At 39.9% G+C, this 26,430-nt stretch overlaps 1 protein-coding gene across 1 annotated transcript in view; it reads right to left on the bottom strand.

Annotated features, from left to right (window-relative positions):
* The window catches only part of LOC130141893 (rapamycin-insensitive companion of mTOR-like), a 109,237-nt gene extending 84,672 nt beyond the window's left edge, over positions 1-24,565 (bottom strand). Inside the window, 3 exon segments of the mRNA XM_056323190.1 lie at positions 10,108-10,205; positions 23,691-23,738; positions 23,911-24,565. Of these exon segments, the coding sequence (XP_056179165.1) occupies positions 10,108-10,205; positions 23,691-23,738; positions 23,911-23,959 (195 nt within the window). The 5' untranslated portion in view covers positions 23,960-24,565.
* Positions 24,566-26,430: the final 1,865 nt, after the last annotated feature.

Genomic DNA, 26,430 nt, shown 5'->3' with positions numbered 1-26,430 from the left:
GAGAGGTGATAGATACCCTTTAAAGGTCCCTTACACTCCAAACTATTCTATGATTCATTATGTGTATTTACTACCAACAATAAGAAATTTATAATCTAAATGAACAGTTAATTGAAGGCTACTGTAAGTTTAAATATTTAACATATTCCATGTTCCTGTTCTACTGCTCACTCCATGTGAAAAATCAGCATATTGTAGAAACTCTGCTTTTAAGTAAACCCATTTTATTAGCATAAAAGGTGTAAGATCAGACACTTAGGTTTATGCTCAACAAGTAGAAATTCTCCCAAGGACCACATTATGGGGTTTTTTACCACAATTATTTTCCATATTGTGAGAAAAATGCATGATGGTAATGCTGAAATCCAAAGTTGTTAATGAGATAGATTATTAAATTGGCCTAGATCAGCTCCATAATAAATAATAATAAAATAATAATAAAAGTTAGTTGAAATATTTAGGATTTTACATTTTTAACTGTGGATATAATCAGATTATTATAAAACATAAGGAAAGTTATTATACAACCTATTTTCTTCCACCTTTCAAATTTAAGTGATAATAAACTAGGTAGTTATGTGCATTAACTGGTTATGACAGTATGACACTTCCTAGTATCAATCTATTTTTATGCCATGTTCTTAGACTGCCTAAGGCCACCACTGCTGCTCTAGCATTTCTATTGACAAGTTATGAACTCTAAAAATTGGCTAGCAGTGTAAGCAAAACAGTGTGATAAGGCAGTGAGTAAAAACAGTTCATTGTTCAGTTTCAGACAAGTACATCAACAGTTGTTTAGATGTATAAAAGATGAGCCTAAACCTTTCCCTGTCATTGTACCCCAGACACAAATGAGAAATCCTAATTTAACATACCAGATTACCTTCAAGTCTTTTTTCCTACTTAAAAAAAAACAAACCAGAATCATAATTCTGATGTAGGGAAACAAAAAACCAAACCCAACCAAAATCAAAAAACCCCAAACCCCTATTTCTGAGAAAGCTGCTATTGTGTGGAACACGAGGACGTTTTTTAAGCAAGTCTGTCATCACACTTACCATGCTTTGGTTTGCATCTTAGGCAGTCCTGAGATGAAACTAAAGCAGACAACATTCCAGGAACCCACCTAACCTGCTGCAATTGCTAAAAGGCATTCAGTTCGCTGGACTAACTCTAGTCTAGTCCTCAGTAACCACTCCTTACCAAATATATAGTGTGGATATTAGCTCCTCAATACCAACTGTTTTCCTCTATGTATGTACTCCCATTGCACACACCCTCACTGATGTAGAAAGAAACTTGACCTTATCTTGAAACTCATAGTCATGTAACCTGACAACAGTTATAACTTGAGGAAAGTTTAACTGCTGTGTAGATACAAAGTTGCTGAATGTGATGATAATTATTATCAAAGTGTGTGATTGTGTCTGTGCATACATGTGAAACACCTCTCAGAAAATGAACAGATAAAAATACCTGGAAAAAAGTAAGTACAAGATTTGTTTACTCTCATTCCAACAGGCCACCGTTACCTTATGTATTGGCTTTCTTTACAATTTACACACGGTAATGTGCTTACAGGATTTCCAGTTAGAAAAGAATTTAAAATATGGACAGCAAGATCAGAATTCAAAATGTTTCAGTGATTTGAAAGAAGCGACCAAACTGGATAAGAAAATTCAATTAAATAAAGGTGTGGGAAAATCACCTTGAGGGGGGGGGGATTAGAGAAAAATTGGGTCCTAATAGAAGTGTAGTATTACGGAAAGCTTTTTAGGCTAAAATACAGCTAGCGTCTTCAGGACAGTTGGCATGCACGGAATCTACATCACCACAGTCCCCTAAGCCACACAACCTGCTATCCTAGAGGAGTAGTGGAGGGTGGAGCGGAGTGGAGAAACCACGGCCAGGCTCTGCTGTACTCCCTGCAGGATTGGGAACGTGATGGTACCATACAGCTGATAAGCTGCATAGCGGCTGTCAAATGGAAAATATATGAGAAGATGTCTGTTACTGGGCCAACAACTGTGTCAAAGACACAAGCAGGAGCTTCATTATCTGCGAGAAAGTCAGGAACTTGGCCCACTCAGCACTTCAAGGCAGATGAGCTCAACAAGAATGTAAATAAGGAGCCTTCAGACAAGGACTGCTAACTGCTGAAAGAAAACAAATTGCTGAAGAGATAAGACTCAAGGATGCTAGGGTAAAATAATAGTGGTAGTGGGAGATCAAGACCTCCTACTCAAATGGCCTCCCAAAGAGAGTGAATTCCCTGCTTGGGAAGCATGCGTGATAAATTTAAAATTAACTGTACCTTTAAATGAAAGCGAGAGAACTTTGCACCAATCATAATAAAGGAATGTATGACTAGAGTCACTCAAGCTCTACCTGAGAGTAAAAAAAAGTATAAAAAGTGAATGAATGAAGGGACAAGTGGGGAAGACACCACCGAGATAGACTCCTGGGATCAGTCAATGGGCTGAGTCTTTCTTCTCCCCTCCTTGGGATGCCTTGGGTGAGACTTTAACTAAGTGCTTCTTTGGGAGACTTAGAAATCTCTCTAGAGAGTTATTCTTTAACATTTATAGCCAGGCTGTATTGTTTGTAACTTTTCTGCGCATTTTATACTTTATAACATTTTATTTGCATGTGCCTTTTTGGAAAAAAGTCACTATCGCTGGCAATCCAAGAACCTATATATCTGTTGCACAAAAAAACCCTGCACTGTTAAGTAGCTGGTCATCGCAGTTTCTCATTGAACATGACCCTACCTTAAAGTGCAGCCGTGCTAGTTCACAAGTAAGACTGGACTGGCAGTGCAGACTGCTATCAGTGTATCCAGACCCGTGGTAGTTTAATATACATATTAAACACAACTGGACTGATAGTGGTAAATTGGACATCACTCAGTTTAAACCTAGCTGTATGTAACCTCCCACCTCGGTGAGGAGAATTAGAAGGTGAGGGGGTTTATTTTCTGCTAAATTACTCCATCCCCTTTAATGCATCAAAAGGGAACAGCATATCATATCATTCAAGGTTCCACACATTAAGAGAGACAGAAAAGTTGAAAGGAGTCCAGCAGAAAAATACAAGATGTCCAGAAAACATTCAAAATCTCAAATGCAAAAACAATTTCAAAAGTAAAGCAAGATCTATAAGTTACAGCAATATATAAACTAAATTACTTAAAGCAATGTAGTTTCCAAAAAGGGAAGTTTTACCTTTGGAAATACTAGTAGGACTACGTTATGTTTAAGAGACCTTTTTTCCACTTCACAGGTTGCTCTCAAAACTGCATAAACAACAAAATTTTGGGCACTACATTTTAAGAGCAGACAAACCGGAAAAAGTTGTAGCAGAAAAGTGTACAAGGCATCTAGAAAATACACCCATGAAGGCTGAAACATTGGATTTATTTAGTCGAGGGGAAAAGAAATAACAAAAGTAGGGTTGGATTGATATATGTTGGGGGGGGGGGGGGGGGGGAAGTCATCATGGAAGCTGCTATAAAGATACTGTTCATCTGGTCTCAATGCTTTGGGTATTTGCTCAGTTATAAGTAAATGTCTGGTTTTAAATACATTTAGTGGAAAACTTTGCCATTTTCTTCTCATTTCAACTTCAAACAACATTAAGCAGGTCAGTGATTCTGGCCCAAATACAGTGATGTTTGTTGATGCCTGAATTCCTAACAAAGTCAAGTATAACTCATGTTTTTGACTGTAACATTTAACGATTAATATGCATATCATTGTATTTTAAGTTTGAAGACAAGCAGTACTAGAATACTAAAATCTGCATTTGACTACACATCGCTATATTTTACTAAAATGGCAATGGATTATCATATTATGTAAATATTGTAACTATGCAAATATACTTTATATTTTACATACATGTTTTATATAAACTGTATATATTTTATATATACACACAATAAATTTCAATGTGTAGATACACACACAGAGGGTATACTTTGCATGTTAAAACTGCCTATAATTCAACTCTAAAATTAAAAAATTTTGATATAAAGGCAAATGAATGGGAATAGCACAGAATCTTTGAGTGGATGATTTAATATTAGGACGAAATGATACTTATGCTAGGCCAGACAGTGACTAACTTACAGTGAAGGTTTTTTTCATGTTTATTGTCAGCTACAAGTTTTTCATGCTACTTGGATGAGTCATAGCAATATGAGTAACACAACATGTCTTGGAAACAATAGCTCAAAATAACAAAACCACAGGAGGTCAACAGCATATACAAGTTGAGTGCATGCCAAGACTGTTCAAATTTATATTTAATAGTCACAGCAATTAATAGGTAAAAGTATTATATTATTCCATGTGTCTACAATGTAATTATTATACTGCAATTTTGGAAATACAGTTTGAACTATCACTGGTAATATTTATGAGGAGACTACTTAGTAGATCCTAACCTTAAGAGAAGCCCTTACTGAAACAGTGTCCTCTGGATTTAGACCCATTAGCTCTCCATGTTTGCTTCACAGCTGAATGCCCCTAAACAGATATTCTATCTGCTACATATCTCATCATGAGGTAACAAGTTTTGCCCATAGTGCTGTATAGCTATTTGGATGAATGTTACAGTCAGTCAATACTATATTCAGATTCTACAATACTTGGGATTTGCAAAGGACAGCCAAGACCCTAAAATGACAACATAAGCAGAGCAAGAAACTATGTAAGGAACAATAAATCAGAAAGACTGAATCCGTGAGAGCCCCAAAAATCAATCTATATCCTAGTGAAATTTAGCAGCATGGTCAAAAGCTAACAGATATATCAAGCAGAGTAGTAGAGTCTCATTAAATAATGATAGAATTAGTTTTGAGCTAACTGAAAATATCACTTTCCGTATCACTGATGCCATTCAATTGCTAGGGTTAAGCTAAAATGAATTAAGTTTCATTTCATCCTTAAAACAGCACCTTTTTTGAATGAAAAACAGAAATCCCTATAACAATACCTGTGGATCTTTTTTTCTGTTCATTATTTAAATATGCTTTTAAGTTTAAAAAGGTATGAAGGATTTCTCAGAAGCTAACAGTGGAATAAACCTTCTATAATAAAGGATTCTAAATGAATACTTCAAATGCAAAATATATTTTCCACTAGGTAAATGCAATTGTACAGTTCCTTCTGGTTTTCAGTAATTTATCACTTACTACTTTTCATGGGGGTGGGGAAAGCCCCAAAGAAATAACAATAATGTTTTAGTATTAATCAGCAAAAGTTAGGAAACTTCAAGGTGCTTGCTTTATGTAGCTGGCCATATAAATGAAAGATGGGTAAACCTAGTGTCCTGGTTTCAGCTGGGATAGAGTTAATTTTCTTTTTAGTAGCTAGTGCAGTGCTGTGTTTTGGATTTGGTGTGAGAACAATGTTGATAGGACACTGATGATTTTGGTTGTTGCTGGGTGATTATTAAGTCAAGGACCTTTCAGTTCCTTGGGCCCTGCCAGTGAGGGCTGGAGGGGCACAGGAAATTGGGAGGGGGCACAGCCAGGACAGGTGACCCAAGCTAGCCAAAGAGGTATTCCATACCATGGGATGTCATGCTGAGTATATAAACTGGGGGAAGAAGGAGGAAGGGGGGGGACATCTGGCATTATGGCATTTGTCTTCCCGAGTAACCGTTACGCGTGATGGAGCCCTGCTTTCCTGGGGATGGCTGAACACCTGCCTGCCCATGGGAAGTGCTGAATGAATTCCTTGCTTTGCTTGCATGCGCAGCTTTTGCTTTACCTATTAAATTGTTCTTATCTCAACCCTCAAGTTTTACATTCCTTTTCAATTCTCCTCCCCATCCCTCTGGGTGAGGGGGGAGTGAGTGAGTGGCTGCGTGGTGCTTGGTTGCCAGCTGGGGTTAAATCATGACACCTAGTCAGCTTACTGGAGCCAAAGCCACCTGCTGAACTTGCAAACTGCTGAGACAACTGAAAGCATCATTGACTGCTTACTAGAGGTCAAATCCTCAAACAGTTTTCAGGTCAAAATTCAGATTAGCTTAAATAGGAATGCAGGTGGTTTGAAAGAAGATTATTTCTGTCCAGTACAGATTAGGCAGTACTTCACAAGCCTTTTTGCCCACAAAACTGCAGTTTCAGGTATTAGGTGATGAGGAGAAAAATTTCCAAACCTGTACAGCTGCAATTCATAACAAAACATATGTACAAACCTGTACATATGCAATTCATAACTTTCCATAGCCTGAGTAACATCAGAAATGAGAATGCTAATTTCATGGAGCAGAAAACTTAAGATGCTACAGCACCTGTTAAGCAAGAATAATCCATGTTCTACAGCCAAAGAGCCATGAACATAAACATTGAAGTTTTTACTAATAACAAGTAGTAGCTAAAATTTGATGCACAAAATACAAGTTTTTGTAAAATATGTATACAGCATACTTTGTACAGTAAACATGGGTGCTGCGGTGACTTGAATGTCACTAGTTAAAACTCCTCTTGAAGGGAATGACAAATGAAAATAGTTACACCTCTCAGGCATGCAAGTGTCAAAGAAAATATCTGCCTTACAGCATTATTCCTGTAGATAAATTAACAAATTCTGTTGATTGCTGACTGTCATTATTTTAAATAACTCTATATAAAATTGATTAACTTCTGCATAAAATCCTGGAGTCTAGTTCACTAATTTTACAAGGGTGATTGCTTTCCTTCTCCTTAATAAATAGGGGATAACTCCACACACCGCCTTAAAAATCTAGTCCTCTTTCAAGGAAAGAAACTTGAACCTAACATACCTCAGATGTCTCCAAATATAAAACTTAATGTCTACCATGATCTCTGTCAGGAAAGTCCACGTTAACTTACATTACTTATTTCCACATGAATACAAACATTTTGCTTCCTCTGACCAAAAAAGAACAGTATTTCTTCCAAATGTGAGAGTTGCTCAGTCTTTGAAGGAAGAATTTGGGGCAGCTAGGAACAATTGCTTAGACTGGTGCCAACATTTTCTTTTAAGTACAATAATACTCCTAGCAGGAGAGTTAAGTTTTATAGATTTTTTTTTTGTCTGTATTATTTTATCAGAAATATGGTGTAAACATTTTTTCAAAGGTACTTTCCCTGCCCATAGGAAAAATATCCTAGATCACTAGTTGTTGCAGAATGGCTGTGTGATCATGGCCATGACTCCCTTAAAGATCTTTGTGAAACAAAGTTAGCGTAAGTTAGCTGAAGCAGGCCTTGCAGCTATGCTGAGGCATGCTGATAAGGAAGCTGAGAAAAACACTGACCTTGTGCCTAATGTTGTAAATAACTTTGAGGAATTCGCGTAGACAAGAGAGGAAAAAAAAATATGTAGCTAGCTATCCGCAGAAACCGCAAGTAGGAGGACGTATGAAAATGTAACCCTTTAGAGCTCAGCCAATCAGCAGATGACTAGTAGGCATAATTAACTGGAACTGTATATAAGACATAATCGCGCCGTAATAAATCGAAGCTTGCTCTATCACTCATATTGAGTCGGCCGCATGCTTCCCCTCGCTCGTCGCAACTAGTAGCCTTTCAAATGGACCATAAAATGCAAGAATTTACAGACAAATCAAGTTCACCACCATCAATATAATTCCAAGACAGAATACAAACATCTTCAGCTCTTAGCACATCTAACATCACAAAACCTCACCATCTTTCCCACATTCCTATCTCACAAAGGAGGAACTGAGACTATATCAACTCATGGTAGAAGACCAGAGTACAAAAAGGAAATTAAAAAAAATTTCCCCCAAACTCCAGGCTTTCATTCTTAAACACTGCAATGAAAACAAAACACACAGAACTGTTCCAACCACAAAGGAGACTATACAATACAATTTGCTACTTTTATTCTATTCATAACTGCATTTACAGTTCAAACAAAAATAGGAAGAGTTTCCAAAACCAAATGTACAAGTTATACATTTGTAAAACGTATTACAGGAAAATGAATATAAGAAACAAGTGCTAAACATCAAATAGAGTTGGATGATTCCTTTATACAGGGTCACACTGATTCAGGATCAAAACCAGGTTATGAACAGCCTCTGTCTTCAAAATTAATATTTAATTTTAGCTAGATGCTTTTCACAAATTCATCGTTTCTTGCCAATCTTAAGTTCAATTTATGAAAACCTTCCTTGTGGTTTTGTACATATTTTCCAATTTTAACACTAGGTAAAGTACAAGAAACCAATTCTTCAAATATTCAATTATCAATTTTTCAAAACTAACTTTAAAAAAGAATTTTTGGTTCATCCTTTAATTACATTATGCATATTTAATAATTTACCACATTTATAGATGCTTAACATCTGTAGTAGTAAAATCAACACTGTTTTAAGATCCATACTTTCAACTATTGGTTTTTCACTAGGATCATGCATCTGCAAATTAATCCAGCTCTGATTTTAAGGCAACTAGAGAATTTGAAAGCACCTACATTTATAAGTTTCCAGGTCAGCACAAAAAGGAAATACAGCTACACATCATTTTTTCTAGCAGAAAAATGGACTTTCTTGAAATACAGTTTGGAATCTCAGTAACAGCAGCAGCATTTTGTCAATGGTAGATGTCTGACATATACTGACATCTTTTCTTTGGGTCATTGCCTTATTGCATCTGTCAGTCTAAGTTGTTCCTCAGTGAATGCTATGTACCTACATGTGATCTGAACCAACTCGGAAAATGGAACATTTACAGATTTGTTATTAATGCAGTAGAAGATCAATTTGCTATCATAATTTTGTTCTCGTATGCACCCTCCTGCTAACTGAATCTCATACACTATCACTGAAGCGTTGTTCAATTTTACAGAGTGCTTTCAACAGCCAAGAAGCATGCCTACTTCAAAAATTATGATGCATGTTTGTCCTTCTCATATCAATCGGACCCCCAAACCTGCCCTCGAGCATTTATTCTTTCACTTGAGATTGCTTGACAGTTTTGAGACAGCCTCCCAGTTATCTTACTCAGTGATTTGTTATCAGCTCATCTACAACAATAACCTTGCTTTCCCCACAAAATTCTCCACTACTAATTTATTTTTCTTGGCTACTGCCAATTGCAGGATCCATTTGTTGTCACAGAAACCTGAGTTTCATGTTCAGGCATGTCACCCTATCTGTGGCGCTCTGTAAGAAAGGCAGCTCCTTCTGCGTATCAGTCCATCCGTTCAGGTAACACACTGAAGCTCAGATGTCTCCTAGCTCACTGACTGCAATGCACTTTTCCCTTGCCTCAACAAATGGAATGCTGGTCCAACCACAACCATCCAGTATGCTACAAACAACACCCCTTTCATAACTACCTGTTCACATCCCATCAGTCCTCTCTGCTGCTCTCCATGTGTTCTTCCTCTACCAAAAAAAATGGTACTTGCTCTCCTGAAGGCCTTTCACAGTCTCTTTCTTCAGACTACCATCTCTTATTCTGCAGTAAGTTTTTAATTCTTACCTCTTGTCAGCTCACATCAACTTCCAATGTATCTGTCATACTTTCAGGCAAGTACCTTTCACATTCCTATGATTTGGAAGCTTGTATTTCGAAAAAGCACCTCAAAAAATCAGCAATACAGACCATTTCTAGAAATCACCTCTTTAAATCTTTTTCACTATGAAATCAGCAATGAAAGTTAACAGTTGTTATTCTATTAGTGCCCAAACCACTGCATATCATGCTCATTGATAACAGTCCCCTCCCTTACCATACTTTGTCAGTTTACATCCAAAGTCTGGCATTTCACATTTTTGATTCAATTCTGTGGAGCAGGAACCAATCTTTAGCTCTGTGCAACTTAACCCACGAATTGAGAGATAATTCAGGCTTCTAAGCACTAAAATACTACAAAAAATCAGCCAGTAGGACACGTAGACAAACTTCAGCATAACCCTGCATTCACATATTTGCTTGTCCTTATTTGCTCCTTTCCTCTCCCACAGTACATAGATTCCAAGTACTGTTCCACAATACTAAGTTGTTTCATGAATCTCCCAGCCAACACCTGATAAAGCACATATAAAATATTTTGCCTATATGATCAGTTGTTTCAATACCATTTGAGCTCTTACCTTAGTAAAATTATTCAAGTGACCTAGTTTTCGCATATTTGAAACACCTTGTAACTTGGCCACATTTTGGAGAATCTCTCTCATATTATCACAGGGTTCTGCAAAAGAAAACAGGTTATTAGCAGATACAGTTCAAAAAAATAATAAAAAAAAATCTAAAAATGCATTCAAAATACACAGTTTCCCAAATATAACAGGTACTTTCCTGGTCTTAATTAAGGACACAGATCATTTTCCCTCAAGAATCATCAATTTGATTTATGCCTAGAACCAAAACCAGACATACCTGAGTTCTCTAGAATAAGTGCTAAAGCCTACGGTGGAGAGACTCCTATTTTAAAGCAGATTTTAATCAATATCTTGGACTTACAGTTAACAAAGAAATCCATTTAGTTTCTGAAACTCCAGTCCTAGCATCTCATAACTGAAAAGCTTTATCCTTAATCCCTTTGTAATTTAAAGGCAAGAAGCACACTTGGACAGAAGTAAAAAGATAGCATGTTACTGCCACACCACGTGATTTCTCCCTTTAGACAAAGGGTCAGTGAGATTTTGGGAAGACAGGTCTCTCTTCTGCTCTCCATATTAATTTCTGTCCACAATCACCCTAAACTTACTAGAAGGCTGGGACTTTTCAGTGAGAAGTGAACTACAGGGTAAGCAGAGGGACTAGGAGCTTCTCCTTTCTTCTTAAGGGTCCACTGTTCCAACAACACACACACAAAAAAAACTACCACCAAACACCCCCAATCCACCCCACTCCACCCCCTGGGATTCAGATACCAGTCAATGACCCTGCATTTTGTTGGGAAGTGGAAAAGGACTACCAAACATGGTGAGAAGAGACAATATTGCCCCACCTTTGGGAATAAGGCTGGGAGTTGAGGTAGTGGGGACAAGCAGTGTAGTGGGGCTGGGCAGAGAGCTGCACACAGAGCTACTGTAACAGAAACTGCAATAAGCTCTGTACACAGCAGTACTGGGGTAGGACATTTTTCAAAGAGAGATGATTGACTGCAGGATTTTTGTGCAATCTTGGATTAGACACTGCATTCTGCAATAGGCACTACAACACTATCAACAGCACTGTAGTTTGAAATAAATGAAATACCAAGGCTATGCTGGAGACGTGAACTGTTAAAAAGTATTACATTACCAAAAAAGAAAAAAAAATTGCATTATGTAAAATAAAGTCTTTAGAAAAAGCCTGAAGAATAGTCCAAACATCCGGAAAGCAGCAAAGAGAAGGGTTTTGTGTGAGGTGCTCCATACTAACTTCCAGTAAAAGAAACTTGCTTCCTACTACAGTATGAACAGCTACAGTTGAATTTGTGGAGTATATACATTCTTTTATTTCCCTGTTCATTCTGAAAGGATATTTATATACTTTTTATTTCCTTTGTATAATGAAAGGTATCAGAGATGTAAAGAAAGGACCTTCTCGCCACCTCTCTACAAACCAAGCTGAGTTTGTTATCAACTTCTGTAGTTTAAAAACTTAAAAAAGCAACACATTTGAAAAAGATTGCTAGATGTGTCTGCTTATCAGGATATATCCAGAACATATTTGGAAAGACAAGAGCCTGTACTTGCACTACCATCAGGAATACAAGACAGTATTTAAAGATTAAGACACCTACAGGTAGGCACCTGAATTCAGGTGTATAAACCTGTGCTAGATGTCTCAGCTCCCACTGTAGTTAATGAAGATCTCATCTATCAGCCAATTAAGTCTAAAACAATTAACCTGACTAGCTGCAAGGTGTCTACTCAAGGGTGAATCAATTGTACTGACTACACTGCTTATAATGAGACTTTAGCACATGTACAGACATGCTACTGCCACACCACATAATTATGATTTTTTTCAGACAAAGGGTCAGTGGGATTTTGGGAAGACAAGACAGGCATCAATCTCAATCATCAACAGCTTGTATGAAATATTCTCTTCCACAAACCTTAGTCACAACAAGAAGCAAAGTCAACTGTCAGATACACAGCCACAAGTAAAGACATAACCACCTTGCATTGCACAGAACACTACGCATAATGAAACCAAACATGCAATAACTTTGCATTTAAATTGGAATTTGTGTATGCATCTGTCTGGATACACCCATACCACCAACAAAAAACTCTTTGATGTGATCACAGAGCATTAGACAATGAAAATCTTACTGGATCCATCCCAAGTTTAGGATTCCTCTGAATATTGACTTCAAGGAAAGACAGGCTATCCTGTTTCTCCTCTTCTGGACATGCATGATATATTAGAAAGAAGTAGAAAGTTTACTGTTTCTCTACCACGACTCATTTTTAATAAAAATAAAGACAATAGGGAAGGTAGGCAGACCTAATGGAACTTCATGCTTTGCAGATGTAAATATTTAAACAAAATAACATGACTTTACAAATAGAGATATAGTCTCTGACTATTGTGTCTCTTACATTAAAATGGACTTGAAAAGAGATAAAATACATTCTAGATTCTACCAACTAAGGCATGTGACTTTCTCTTAAAGACCAGTTACAGCACTGCATATCTTCCTGCCACAAAATCTCATGCAACAGCATTGAGGAACATGAACTAATGCAGAAATGGGAAAAATGTGACACACAATCAGAGATTTATCCCCCAAAAGTAGTAGTATCATGGCCTTAACATTTCATTGTCAAGCCTAACAGCTCATGTTGGTGTTGACAAAGACAATTTTTATTTATAACCCCAGTTCAGACCATTGTTGCAGAGATTTCTTAGTTCTGATTAACCAACCCTTACTCTTTAACCCTTCAGAAGTTCTTGCTTTTCTAGCTAATAAAAAAAAAAAAGATAAATTACTCATTATAATTTTAAGACCCCTCAATAGTCTATTCTTTCTTGACTTACCTCATTTATCACTGAGATGCTGACTCAAGTTGGCCCATAATGATAACCGAATACCTTCATATTATTTCCCATGGTGCTTCTGAGGGTGAAGCTGTGTGAATTCAAAATCTTTGTGCTTTTCATTTTACACCTCAGACAATTAAGTGTCTTTCATTTCTACAAATAAAAATAATTTTTAAAAGTAGCTTCCTGAAATATTCCAGGAGCAGCTACCTGAATAAATGGGTCAGATGTGGCCAAAACAGTAACAATAAGTAGTACTCAGACAAAATCAAGGAGCTTAGAGAAGTCTAGACAGTGAAGAACAAAACCAGTAAATTTAAAACTTTTTGTTCTCTACTATGGCGTACAAAGGCACGGACTCAGGTTGTGGTGCAACCAGAGACCCTTTATTGTACAGAGAAGCTCATATTTTATCTCTGAGCCCAGACACAAATTCCAGCTGTATGTACCACCAGGCTCAGGGCAGAAACCATTCATGCAGTTACATAGCTATATATCTCTACAAGCATGCAGACACCTATTAAACACTAGATAACCATGTTCATCTTTCCTACTCTCCTTCACAATACCCAGCTGTTCTCTCATCTCCTGCCAGGTCAAACATTCTCCATCCTCCTCTCATACATCTCTCTCTTCAGACATCCTCTATCCTCCTCTCCCACATCTCCCCCTTTTTTGCTTGTTAATTGCGACAAGGCAAAAATTGTGTGTAGCTGGGTGACCACGACCTGATTTATGTTACAGTCAACTAAACACTGAATACAGGAAAAACGGCATGGGAGATATAAGGCAAACATCAACAAGGCAGTTAAGGCAATTATAATAAATCCTGCAATATTTTTGATCAATGGCCCAAAGTTTCCCAGCCATGAGAAGAGACCAAAGGCATCCCGCCCATGGCTCTGCTGCAGATCTTTGTTTAAGGCTTTTAAGTTTTGTATGCTTTTGTGAATTGATTCAGAGTGGTCACTCAGATTCATGCAACACATCCCACCAAAGTCTTCACACCCATGTCCCTGTGCTAACAATAAAAAAAAAATATCAATAGCAGCTCAGTTCTGTAGCGACACATGACAGACAGAATCGACACCTGCTAATAAGCGAGAAAAAGCAGTGCTTGTAGCATTACTTTCTTTAGCAAGCCAGCAGCCTAATTTATTAAGCAATTTAAGAGCATGTGCTATTCCTACAGAAGAGACTAGAGAAGAAAAAAATGCATCAGAAGAGATTGAAGAAGAAAAAACGCATTGCGCTGCATTCCAGAACTCAGCCTGAGAGTTACATTCTGCTGTGAGGTCTGTTATAATCATTTGACACAAGTTGGGGTTGCGATTGTGAAAGTGCTGCAATGCCCATTTGCAATCTTCATTAGCATTATCATATCTAGTTGTTTTAAGAGCAGCCCTCGAGCTTCCTCATGCTGAACTTGTTGCAAAATATTCTGAAGCCAATGAATAAAGTTAGTATATGACTCTTTAGGACTCTGCCAAACCGTGGCAAACAACTCACTCGAGTGACTAGAGGCACGCCCAGACTCCAGTATCTTCAGGACTGCCTTAATAGTTACCTCCTTAATTTGCAAATAGTTGTCCCTGGGATAACCTGCCCGAGTCATGGAAGCGGCATGATTATTTTCCCCAGCCAACTGCTCATAGTTAACAGCAATTCTCCAATTAAGGTTTTCAATCGAAGCCACTACACAGCTCACAAAAATCAGATAACCACATCATATACTGTATCAGTTAGTACCATACAAAGCAATAACTTCCAGTCATGCAGTGTGAGTGTATAAGGCTCTGCCATCACTTCAAGAAGGGACATAGCAAATGTGCTATGAATCCCCCCTTCCCGCACTGCTTTGCTTAACTCTTTAACAGCCTCATATTGCACAGGCTGCCACTCTCAAGGTTGATTTGGCCAATAAAATACTGGACATGCCATAGCGACTCCCAAATCCCCTCGCTTAAGCGCCTCCTGCTCGCATTCCTGCTACCAATCCCCCGGACCACCTTTCACCTTCCCCAAAAATACAATCAATGCATCAGGAGGGGGAGGAAAAAGGTCTGGTTCCTTTTCCAAATCTATAGGACCTGGATCAAAAAGTTTATCAGTGTCAATGGAATCATTGTCTGAGTTGTCCTGTTCCCGTGCTTGGTCCTGTGCTGTGAGGGTCGCTGCAATCACTGACAGGAGCTTTGGGGGCAGAGGAGGTGTGGATGGAGTCGCCGTTGTTGACGATGCGTTGAGAAGAGTCACGCTGTTGGTGGAATTTACAGCCTCCTCTGGTTTAGCAATGTTAGTAGAATTAGTCCACACTTGATGAAGAGTAGTCAGGATTTGCCACCAAGGTGCTAAATGCATTCCCGACGCGGAGTCCCCCTCCACGGCAGCATCATATAATCATCTGATGACCACTTGCCAGGCAGGAATTTGCAAAGTGCCATCAGGTGGAAAGTCCAGCACTTTGTCACGATTCCATTCTAACAGAGTCATTAGCTGTAGACCCATCACAGCTCATTGCTGAGCTGCAAGCAGCCGTCGCAATACATCCAGGCTGCACTGTTGATCTCGGGATAACTTCCCTCCCATGGTTCCTGACTGCTCACCTTTTTTGTGGGTGATGGGTGCACAAAATTTCCGCGGATCCCAGTTCAGTCAGGCTACACCACAGGTTCGGGCTCCATGAGCCTCCTACTTAAGCCCCACCGTGGGGTGCCATTTGTGGTGTACGAAGGCACAGACTCCAGTTGTGGTGCAACCAGAGACACTTTATTGTACAGAGAAGCCCCTATTTACATCTCTGAGCCCGGACACAAACCGCAGCTGCATGCACCACCAGGCTCAGGGCAGAAACCATTCATGCAGTTACATAGCTATATATCACTACAAGCATGCAGACACCTATTAAACACTAGATAACCATGTTCATCTTTCCTACTCTCCTTCACAATACCCAGCTGTTCTCTCATCTCCTGCCAGGTCAAACATTCTCCATCCTCCTCTCATACATCTCTCTCTTCAGACATCCTCTATCCTCCTCTCCCACACTCTACAGCTTCCTGAGGAGGGGAAGTGGAGGTGCTGATGTCTTCTCCCTGATATCCAGTGATAGGACACGTAATCATGATTCAAAGCTGCATCAGGGGAGGTTTAGACTGGACATTAGGAAGCATTTCTTTACCGAGAGGTTTGTCAAACACTGGAAGAGGCTTCCTAGAGAGGTGGTCAATGCCCCAAGCCTGTCAGTGTTTAAGAGGCATTCGGATAATACCCTTAACATAACTTGTCATCAGCCTTGAAGTGGTCAGGCAGTTGGAAGGGACCTACAACGATCATCTAGTCCAACTGAAAATATTCTATTCTATAAACAAAATCTCCCCTTTTAAGAAAACTTTCTTAAAGACTTCATCAGACTAATTTATTAATGAACAACGTTGATTTCAAAGACAGTGCTATTCAGGCAGAATTTGGGTGAAGAGACTTACTCATAAATATTTAGTTACCCAAACCTATTCAAGCCACTGTTGAGATGCAGCTTGCTATACTCTGACGAATATAACAAAAACATAAGAACATGAGTCCTATAGAGCTTTTAGTTCTGTGACTGAATTTTACTGTTAGCACATACCTAAGAATATACAACTAAATAGGGGGTTTTGTTCTTTGGGACTGGGGTTGTTTTTGTTGGGTTTTGTGTTGGGGTTTTTTAACTCTATTTTCTCACTTTCTCAGTTATACATCTTTATCAGCATTCCTCCTTCACTAAATCCTTGCAGCTGGTGAATACAGTCCTTACTAATCATGCTCTGAAGTTTTGCTAACTTCTACTTTTTCTCTGATCCATTCTACCCAATTTTTCCCTCACCACAACAGATGGTTGGCAAATGGAGAAAAAAAAAATAATTTCTGCAGTATACATGAATATACTAATACTACAGAGTTTTAAACTAGGATAAAGCAAAATGCATTTCATTGTGAGAGTGAAAGTTAAAAAGTGTTCCAGTTAAAACAATTTGTCAAATATCAACCAGCACTTGTGTAGCAGTGTTATGGCATCTTCCCTTCTGTATTAGAAATAATCACAGAAGCACTGCTCTATGCAGAAACCTGCACTATGGTATAAGCATCTGCCTACCTGCATGCTGTAAAAACCACTTCTAATGAAAAGCAAATCCCTTATTTTATGTAATCTATTGTGTAGTTATCAAAGCCTCAAGTCACATGCTTATGTCTTATCTGTAAGCAGCTAGTTGGTTTAAAGGCAGATTATTCATGACATTTATTGTTATTTTTTAAAAGTCTCAGGCGGGAGTCTTAATCAGTATGAAAGACAAAAAGCATATCTGATTTTCAGCACATTCTCCAATACTAGTCAGCCATCATTTCAACAAATTCTCAAGCCATCCTGTAACCCTCTTGAACATTCTTCTTTTCTGCAGTGTTTGGGTTTGTATGGGTATAACCAGTCTGTAAAACACCAATTTTTACTATAACCAAGTATTTAACTTCTTCCCATTTTTAAGAAAATAATAAAAAAAAAGAAAACCACACCACAACACACTACCTGAACATTGAGCATCTCTTCTATATTATTAAGGTAAAAAAATCTGAGATTATCAGGTAATTGGTAAAGTATGCACAAAGATCATGAGATCAGGCAAATCTCTGATGTATTTCTTTCTGGGAAGGCTATCATTAACATAACTTCCTTATTTACTGTAATTATGATGAGGGGTGTGTTTCTGTTGTTCCTGTTTTCAAGAAATGAAAGTGAAAATATTGTAAACGCACCATTTTAATACTTCTGAAAAGTCCTAAGATTGTAAAAGCAGTAATACCTTAGGAAGCAAAGCCGAAGGTATGCAAGTGTTAATAATCTAACCAGACCAGAGTACTATACAATTCCAAAACAATGGTCGACTGAAGCACAAGTACAGACAGGAAAGCTAATTATATGCATTAATTCTGGAGTGCATATACTGAGCACCTCTAAGTCCCTTACTTTTAAAACCTACCAAAAGGTTACATGTTGCCAAAGAAGTTAGCAGACCACCACTATCAACAACTTCCCCTTTAGTCTCCAACTACATAGAAAAACCCCAAAACAATATTCAAGAATAATACAGTAGAGAATTACTCAGTAATGCAAGTGAGATCTCCCTCCAGCTATTTTTCAAGTTGCCCCTCTATAACTCAGAAGAGCCAAAAGAAAAATAAAGTTGCTAAATACTGCCTTGTTCCTATTATGGCTTCTGTTACAGATTCACAAACAAGGAAGCAAAAAAAGAGCTATTGCTCTCACGCAAGCATCCTGTTATAGTCACCCACCACAATGATGGCATACTGCAAAGCAAGGGTTAAAGGTGCCCACATTTTGTTTATTTGGGTATTTTTAAAATAGTGTTTCTGAGGTGCAGTGGAGCCCCACTTCTCCATCTTTTCAAGCCAGACCATGTATTGCAAGAGCATACAACAAAGAACAGCTTTCCATAACAGTTTTGCCATTAGTGTGGAAGAACTGCCTTTGAGCCACTAAGAAAGTATAGACATCAGCTACCATCTCTGCACTGGTTCCCCACTGCCTTGCTGCAAGTGCTCCAAAAGGGTTTTTTTCCTCCCCTGCTACTTGAACTCTCAGTATCAGACAAGTGAGCAGCATCCCTCTCTGCTTTTTCCATATTGATGAAGGAAGCTAAAAATAGTGTGGTCACTATGTTACAGATCTGCTAATAAGTTAGAATTAATTAACTTTATTTGATTTTATAAAATCATTTGGAATAACAAATATATTTTAATGAAACTTGTACTTGCACAGCAAAAGCTGCTATGAAATCCTCTGTACAACCCTGTACCAAGGCCAGAAGAATGGGCTAGAATCATTGTTTTAAACTTAGGTAACAAATTTGGGATTTTACAGATTTCTTTGTATTTGACCAGTCTTCTGTATGTAGAAAGTGTATTGAAATGTCAGAATGTAGAATTAATGGGAACTGGGGAGAGTCGACTGGAACAGCTTGTAGCTACCTGCCAAGAAACCGTGAACTTCAGTAAAAGGTAATTCCGGCAGGGGGAGATCGCGACCACCGACCCAAATACCACCTACCCAAATCGTACCCCAGACCCATTTCTGGACCTTTCTAACCTTTACTGCGCAGAATCGGATATGGGAGGAGAGTATGGTAATGATTTTTGAGAAATATTATGTTTATGCATAAATACTTAATGAATATGTATGAATAAGTTCTATATATGGTGTCTGATTTTGAAACTTGGTGTGCGTTGATCGTGAGAGGACTCACTCACGCACCCGGCCGTTAATAAAGAAGTGTCTGCTTATCTGCATCACATTGGTGTTGATAAGTTCTTCATTCTGAGATTTCGGTAACAACTAAATTTCAAGCTGAATTTGGGGACAAAATTCATCCAGCCTTCTTTAGCTATCCTGCAAATAACCCTTAAAAACACCCAACATTTTTGTGGGCTGTAAACTACAAACAGCATCCTGAGACATTTGCCCTGGATGCAACACATTACAATTTGGCACATGGAATCAAATACAACATGGTTTAAAATGATGTAAGCACAGTAAGAAAAGCAATACAGTTCAGATCATGTGAAGTTAAAAATAAATACAAAAGTTCCATTTATCTACATGATAGAAGGAAATGATGGAGAAGGGAGGGGAAAAAAGGAAAAGGGTATTTTTATTTTTTTTTTTTCAGATAACACTAAGCCATTTTTGTGAAATTCACTCTTGGGGAGAAAAAAGCCAGTTTTCTCAGCTATTTTATTCATATTTGTCTCATGTTCTTGCTGTAAATGTTGAGTCTTATAAGATATAGGAATCAGCCATACAAGAAGAGCTGCTAAAGCATAGTAGTATCTCATAATGCACATTTATTAATAATTAATAATGTTGCAGATAATTTCCTCCTTTTTGAGGGTAACAGGTATGTTTCAGTTAATTAAAAAGTATATTTGAAAGTGAAGACTAAGACATACAGACATGAACAGCACTTAACCATCAGCATTTGCACCCTTGTATCTCTCCAAAGCTTCAGTAAATGAACAAGCTTGAAAAATTCCTAATAGCCATTGCAGACTCAGAGCTACAGGAATCCAAAAAAACAGGGATCCCTTAATGGAAGATTTAAAAAGGAGCTTGACTACAGATAAGGCACTGTAAGACACTGCTCTCAACTAGGAAAGTTCCAAACTATTTAGGCCTTCACAGCCCAGAGGCAACAGCTGAAACGCCAGCAAAGGAAGGGGTACTGGTCACCCAACAGGATAAGGTGATACTGAAACAGTAATAAATTTTTAAAATCAGTTTGTAAGTAGATTCAGTTACAGAGATAAGCAAAGAACTTAGCAGCAAACGAAGTGTGGATTACACAACCCTTTTACAGAGCCCAGAGCTTTGGGAGATACATAAACTTCTGTAATTCTGTTTGGAATCCCTGTAAAATATTGCAGATGAAGAAGAATTATGCTAAAAACATATAATACTTGTAGCATAGTTAAATACACAACCATGACCGGACTCAATGTAATAATTCCTACCGAATGCAATAACCTGGTTGATAATGCCAATTGGTTTGATTAGACTACTGAAATCAGACTTGTAACTTAAGGCCAGAAGGGACAGTCTGCCTCATCCTACTGCCAATTCCTTCCAGATGACTGCAATGGGAATTGCACTGGTGGTGAGTCTGTCCTTTTCTGTTCTATTCTGAGCAGGTAATATAACACAAGGCCAAACCCAAAGTACTCTGAATCCCAATTATTAACTGCAATTTTGTAATCAACAGAAAACACAATATATGACCTTAAGTAGACAAAAGCAACCAGTCTAGCCTGTATCTGCACAGGTTTTTTTATTGTTATACCAGCATTATGCCCAACCATATTTGTGCTGGGGTCAATTTTTCCAGTGTTGATCATCCTTTCAGCAAATTTATTTTCTACAAAAAAGTTAAGAAAATCATTGTCCCAAAAGAATATTTATCAAAATAAGAGATGGGGTACAGCCAGGGATGAGTGGCCCAGAAGTTTAAAAGACAAAAAAACAAAACCAGAAACCACAAACCACAGGCTTTACATTATTATCTTTTACCAGGCTAATCTTTGTACATAGTGTTCACACACACACACACACAATGCACCATCATATAAAATGCCTTTCATAAACATTATTATATATAATTTTTAAAGAAGCAGAGCACCAAAAAGCTCCAAAGAGTAAAACCTACTATACCAGCCATGGTAAAAATACGTAAGAGAACAACATGGTGTGTTCTGGGAAAACGTGGGCACCCCTCAAACTACAGCAGCATAGAAAAGAGCAAGCAAAAAGCACACAGAGAAAGTTAGATCAGCTCTACATGCAGCAAAGCATTTCTGAGTCTTACCGTACAAAAAGCCAAGAAGAAGTAGGAGTCAAAGCAGCACAAACAGGGCTAGCACCCTCCCTGCATCTATTATTAGTTCTGAAATACTTAACAGCACTGACTTCTCACATGGAAAGAATGGAGTTAGTATATAGTCCACAGCTATGGACTAGCAAAAGTCTGACTTGTATGCTAACTCATGTTTGGCAAGCCATCACTAAACAGCAACCACTCCAGTGCTGTCCAAACTCCCAAATTATCAAACTCTGATTTGGCATTTAACTGTATGTTAAACAAATCTGTGCACAAAGTTTAGGTCAGGCTGACTCTCTAAAGTTGTTAAAAGTGATGAATGAAGGGACTTCTAATCAAGGGAGTCAGCCTTGGGAAGGATGAGAAACAAAGAATGGATGGTGAAAAGAAAAGCATTATCTAAGTTATGCAGAAAGAAGCCTCCAAGTGAGAAAGTTCTGGCCAAAAGAGGAGACAAGCTGATAAAGTGTTGCAATCCACTGACATGAACAGAAAATTAGCTGAAAGTAGGACAAAGATAATTGTGGCAGTGGGAGATTGCAACCTCAGATTCAAATAAAACCCATTCATTAAAATCCTGATTCTGTAAGTATCTAAACAGATAACACTGCTTACAGTAAGTGATTGTGTCCCGTTTGAACTGTTAAGGCCCTTGTCCCCAATTTTGTTGACAAAAGTTCTGTTTGTTTTAATTCTAAAGACAGTGTCTCACACTAAAGCAATCGTGTCCATTTGGAGATAAGGTATGAATAGTGAATGCTGTACCACTTATGTAAAGGATGACGCACCTATGTTTAGTTAAAAGTCAGGAGATGTCCAAGGACCCTCATTGCCACATGACGGATGCACAGACTGCTAAGTCCTTGGGTTGGTTATCTTTAAAAAGGGACATTTTGTCTTAGATTCCTGTTGTACATGCAACGTGGCGAAGATGGAAACTTTAAACATGACTGCTATGCAATAGAGTCTACATAGAGACAACTCCTCAAGAACATTGTGCAGGCATGAGATATGTAAATGAATTCTCAGAATTGTAAGGAATATGTAAACGATTTCTTGGAAAACTAATGAATAGGTATGAGTAGCCTGTATAAAGGGGGGACTGAAAAGTCCCCTCGGTGTGCATGACTTTGGTGGAGCGATCCCCCATGCACCCAGTGCCGCCGAATAAAGATAACCTCCGCTCGCCTGCATATTGCTGACTGATTCTTCAAATCAGGTAAGAGGAGACATAAGAGCCTGTTGCTTTAAACTGAAAAACCCTCACAGCTTTTCCCAGGAACTAAAATACATTTGTAAATATATACATATGCAGACATAACTTTCAGCCCATGGTAAAACTGCTTAATAAAAAAAATTATAAATGGATCTATTCTGGATAGCATCAATCCTGAATCTCCAGAAGCAGAACAGTTACTTCCTCCCCCAGATCATGGTCTTCTGCCTGAGGGAAGATCATCACTGCTACTAGGCCAGTTTGGTTTCCGCATTTTATTCAGCTCTTGGAGAGAGTGTAACCCTTACCTTAACCTTCAGCAAAACTAGATGAGCTATAGATTTGGGTAGGGAACGAGTTACTATTGTCTGAGAGACAACTAATTAGTGTTGTAGCAAACATTATTGTTGTTTCCTTCCTCTTATTCCAACCAACCACACACACACACAATCTGAGAGCAGTGGAGGGCATTCTGGAGCAACTTAACAAATAAACGTGAGACGAGTCTTTTGGTCTCACGGCAAATACGGCGGCCAACCTGCCTAAGACAGGTACGGATATACGACAAAGGATTGAGGCAGGATTAGCCGCCACCGCCGAGGCGCTCCCCAGAAGTGTACGGTCCCGACCCACCGAGCTGAGCCACGGCCGGAGGGAGCCCCGGGGGCGAGGTTGACAAGCACGGCGCCGACAGGCCACTGTAAACAGCCCCATCTACAAACAACAACCCCCTTCGAAAACAATCCTAGAAGCGGCCGAGGAGTCTCAGCCCACACGCAGGGCCTCCCCTTGCCCGCGGCCAGGGGAGGCCAGCCCTGTGGGCACGTGCTGCCCCACAGGCAATGGGGGCTGGGGAGAGACTTCCACCTACAGACAGGTCCGCTCACTACAGGACGCCGGGCCGAGCACCAGCACCCGGCAACCCCCACTCCACCTTGCCCCCCCGCGCCGCCGCGCCGGCCCGGGGCACCAGGCCGCTCGCCGCCGGCAGCTACTCGGCGGGCGCGCAGCAATGGACAGGCAGCGACCCTCACCTCACCGGCCCGTACCGTACCTCGACTGAGATCAAGAGGGACGTTCTCCTCGCCGCTATCGTTCCGACCTGCGGGGATGGGGGAGAGAAGTGCGTTAGGCTGGCGGGAAGGAAGGAACCGAAGAAAGAGGAGGAAGAAGGAAGCAGAGGGAATGGCATAGAGCCAAACGACATAGAGCAAGAGCCGCCAAAGGAGAGCGGAGGAAGTAGCTTACTTTAGCGGCCTGCCCAAACCCCTTACCTCGGATGCGGAGGTGCCTCAACGAGCGAGCACGAAGACTCACCGCCATATTTACGGCTCCCAGAGTCACAACACCAGAAACCTCGCCCGCTCTCGCGAGAAGTCCGCGAAGCCGCCGCTGCCGCCCAGTAGCCGCGCCGCCAACGGAAAGAGCGTAGGGGTGGCTGGAGCGAGGTTGAGTGGCCGTTGCCGCCCCTGAGAGGCCTTGCTTAGCTATAGCCCCTCTCCCAGTTGAAGCGGTGCCTTGGGGCCGTTCGGGGCGGGCGGCAGCCTCAAATACCAGAGGGCGGTTCAGAGTTGCCGCTCCTTGGGCTTCCTGGAGCGGTGATATAGGGCTCTGCCTGCCCAGATAAAAACACTTGAGTCACGTTTCCAGCGCCTCTGTGTGGCGGGATGGGCGCTTGGGTATCAGGAGACACCCAGGTGCCCACCACACAGGGATGCTGGAAGCGTGATCCAGGGAGAAGCACCGGTGTTCTTAAAACCGCGCGGTCCAAAGGGCTGCATCCGCCGACGGGTTCGCTGCAGGGCTTCAGCGGGGTAGAACTTCTCCGCAGGCACCTCCGGTAGCTCTACCCCAAGAGGCTAAAGCTGAGGGGAGAGGAGGGTGGCGGCCCGGCAGGGGCGAAGGGACATCCGAGGGGGCTTCCCCTCTGCCCCCGCTTCGCAGCGGTGCGCCGGTTTCGGTAGCAAGCATTATGCTCCGCCAGAAAACGTGGCAAAAAGCCTTCTTTTCCTGAAGAGCTCGCGCTGCTGAGAAATGACTTTCTACATAACTGCTCTATCGCCACATCTAAAGATTTTGGTCTGTCAAGTAAAGTTACTTTTTTTAAAAAATGAATTTTCCTGCTTACTTTCCCTTTTTTAAATAGCACTTGCCTTGTGATGAGATAGTAATTCAAGTGGATACAGCATGACCATTGGCATTATACACCAGATGTTTTCAGTGCTCCACTCCTTAATACATGAAGTAATTAAAAACAGAAAAAGGGGAAAACATATATCTTTTCATTGCTTTCTTGATTTAGTTAATGGGTCTCACTGCAGGCTCAAGTGCTGATCTATTTCTTACCCTGACATTTGTTAAACTTACCTAATAAAATCAGTGTATGTCTAAAAATGTTAACTCATAAAGGAAAAGAAGTTCCACTACAAGAAATAGTATTTGCATATACTTGCTCTTCTCCTTTCTTAGGAAAAAGTTTAAATAAACAGATATACCCTACATCATGTCCTGAAGCTTCAGACAGCCATAGCCAAGACAAGTTCTGTCACCCAGACTTCCCAATTTCTCTGGAACAAACCCAGCAAATAATAATCAAATTGAAGTATAGAAGTAGCCAGCCATATAAAAATAGCTTCACAAGGTCAGGTAATTGTTTTCCTGTTTTGCAGTCCATCATTTTTCACTTAGTTTTCCCTTCTCTCTAAGGGTAGTTGTTCAATTCAGATTCTGTGCTACTCAAAAATCTGGTTTTATCAAGTATTCATGAATATTGTATTTCATCTCAAAAATTGTAAATTAGTTTTTACAATGATTCGTTGCATTTCTAAAATGTTAATACTGATTTAGAAGATTAAATAAAATTAAATAAAATTATAAATAAAAAGAGCAGAAAAACAGTGGTAGTATCACTTTTAACTTTTCTGCCATATCAAGTCATGACACATGTATAAGACTCTTGTAATAGGATTATGTCATAGAATCATAGAATCATGGAATGGTTTGGGTTGGAAGGGACCTTAAAGATCATACAGTTCCAACCCCCCTGCCATGGACAGGGACACCTTCCACTAGACCAGGTTGCTCAAAGCCCCATCCAACCTGGCCTTGAACACTTCCAGGGATGGGGCATCCACAACTTCTCTGGGCAACCTGTTCCAGTGCATCACCACCCTCACAGTAAAGAATTTCTTCCTAATATCTAATCTAAGTCTACCCTCTTTCAGTTTAAAACCACTACCCCTCATCCTATCACTGCATGCCCTTGTAAGAAGTCCCTCTCCAGCTTTCTTGTAGGCCCCCTTTACATACTGGAAGGCTGCTATAAGGAGTCCCTGGAGCCTTCTCTTCTCCAGGCTGAACAACCCCAACTCTCTCAGCCTGTCTTCATAGGAGAGGAGCTCCAGCCCTCTGATCAGCTTCATGGCCCTCCTCTGGACTCGTTCCAACAGGTCCATGTTATTTTTATGTTGGGGGCCCCAGAGATGAATGCAGTACTCTACTCCAGGTGAGGTCTCACAAGAGTGGAGTAGAGGGGGAGAATAATCTTCCTCAACCTGCTGGCCATGCTTCTTTTGATGCAGCCCAGAATTCAGTTGGCTTTCTGGGTTGCAATCGCACATTGTCGGGCCATGCTGAGATTCTCATCTACCAACACCCCCAAGTCCTTCTCCTCAGGGCTGCTGTCAATCCATTCTCTGCCCAGCCTGTATTGATACTGGGGGTTGCCCCAACCCAGGTGCAGAACCTTGCACTTGGCCTTGTTGAACCTCATGAGGTTTGCACATGCCCACCTC

Source organism: Falco biarmicus, chromosome W, assembly GCF_023638135.1.
Source record: "Falco biarmicus isolate bFalBia1 chromosome W, bFalBia1.pri, whole genome shotgun sequence".
NCBI lineage: Eukaryota > Metazoa > Chordata > Aves > Falconiformes > Falconidae > Falco > Falco biarmicus.
This window is presented reverse-complemented; position numbering and strand designations above follow the sequence as displayed.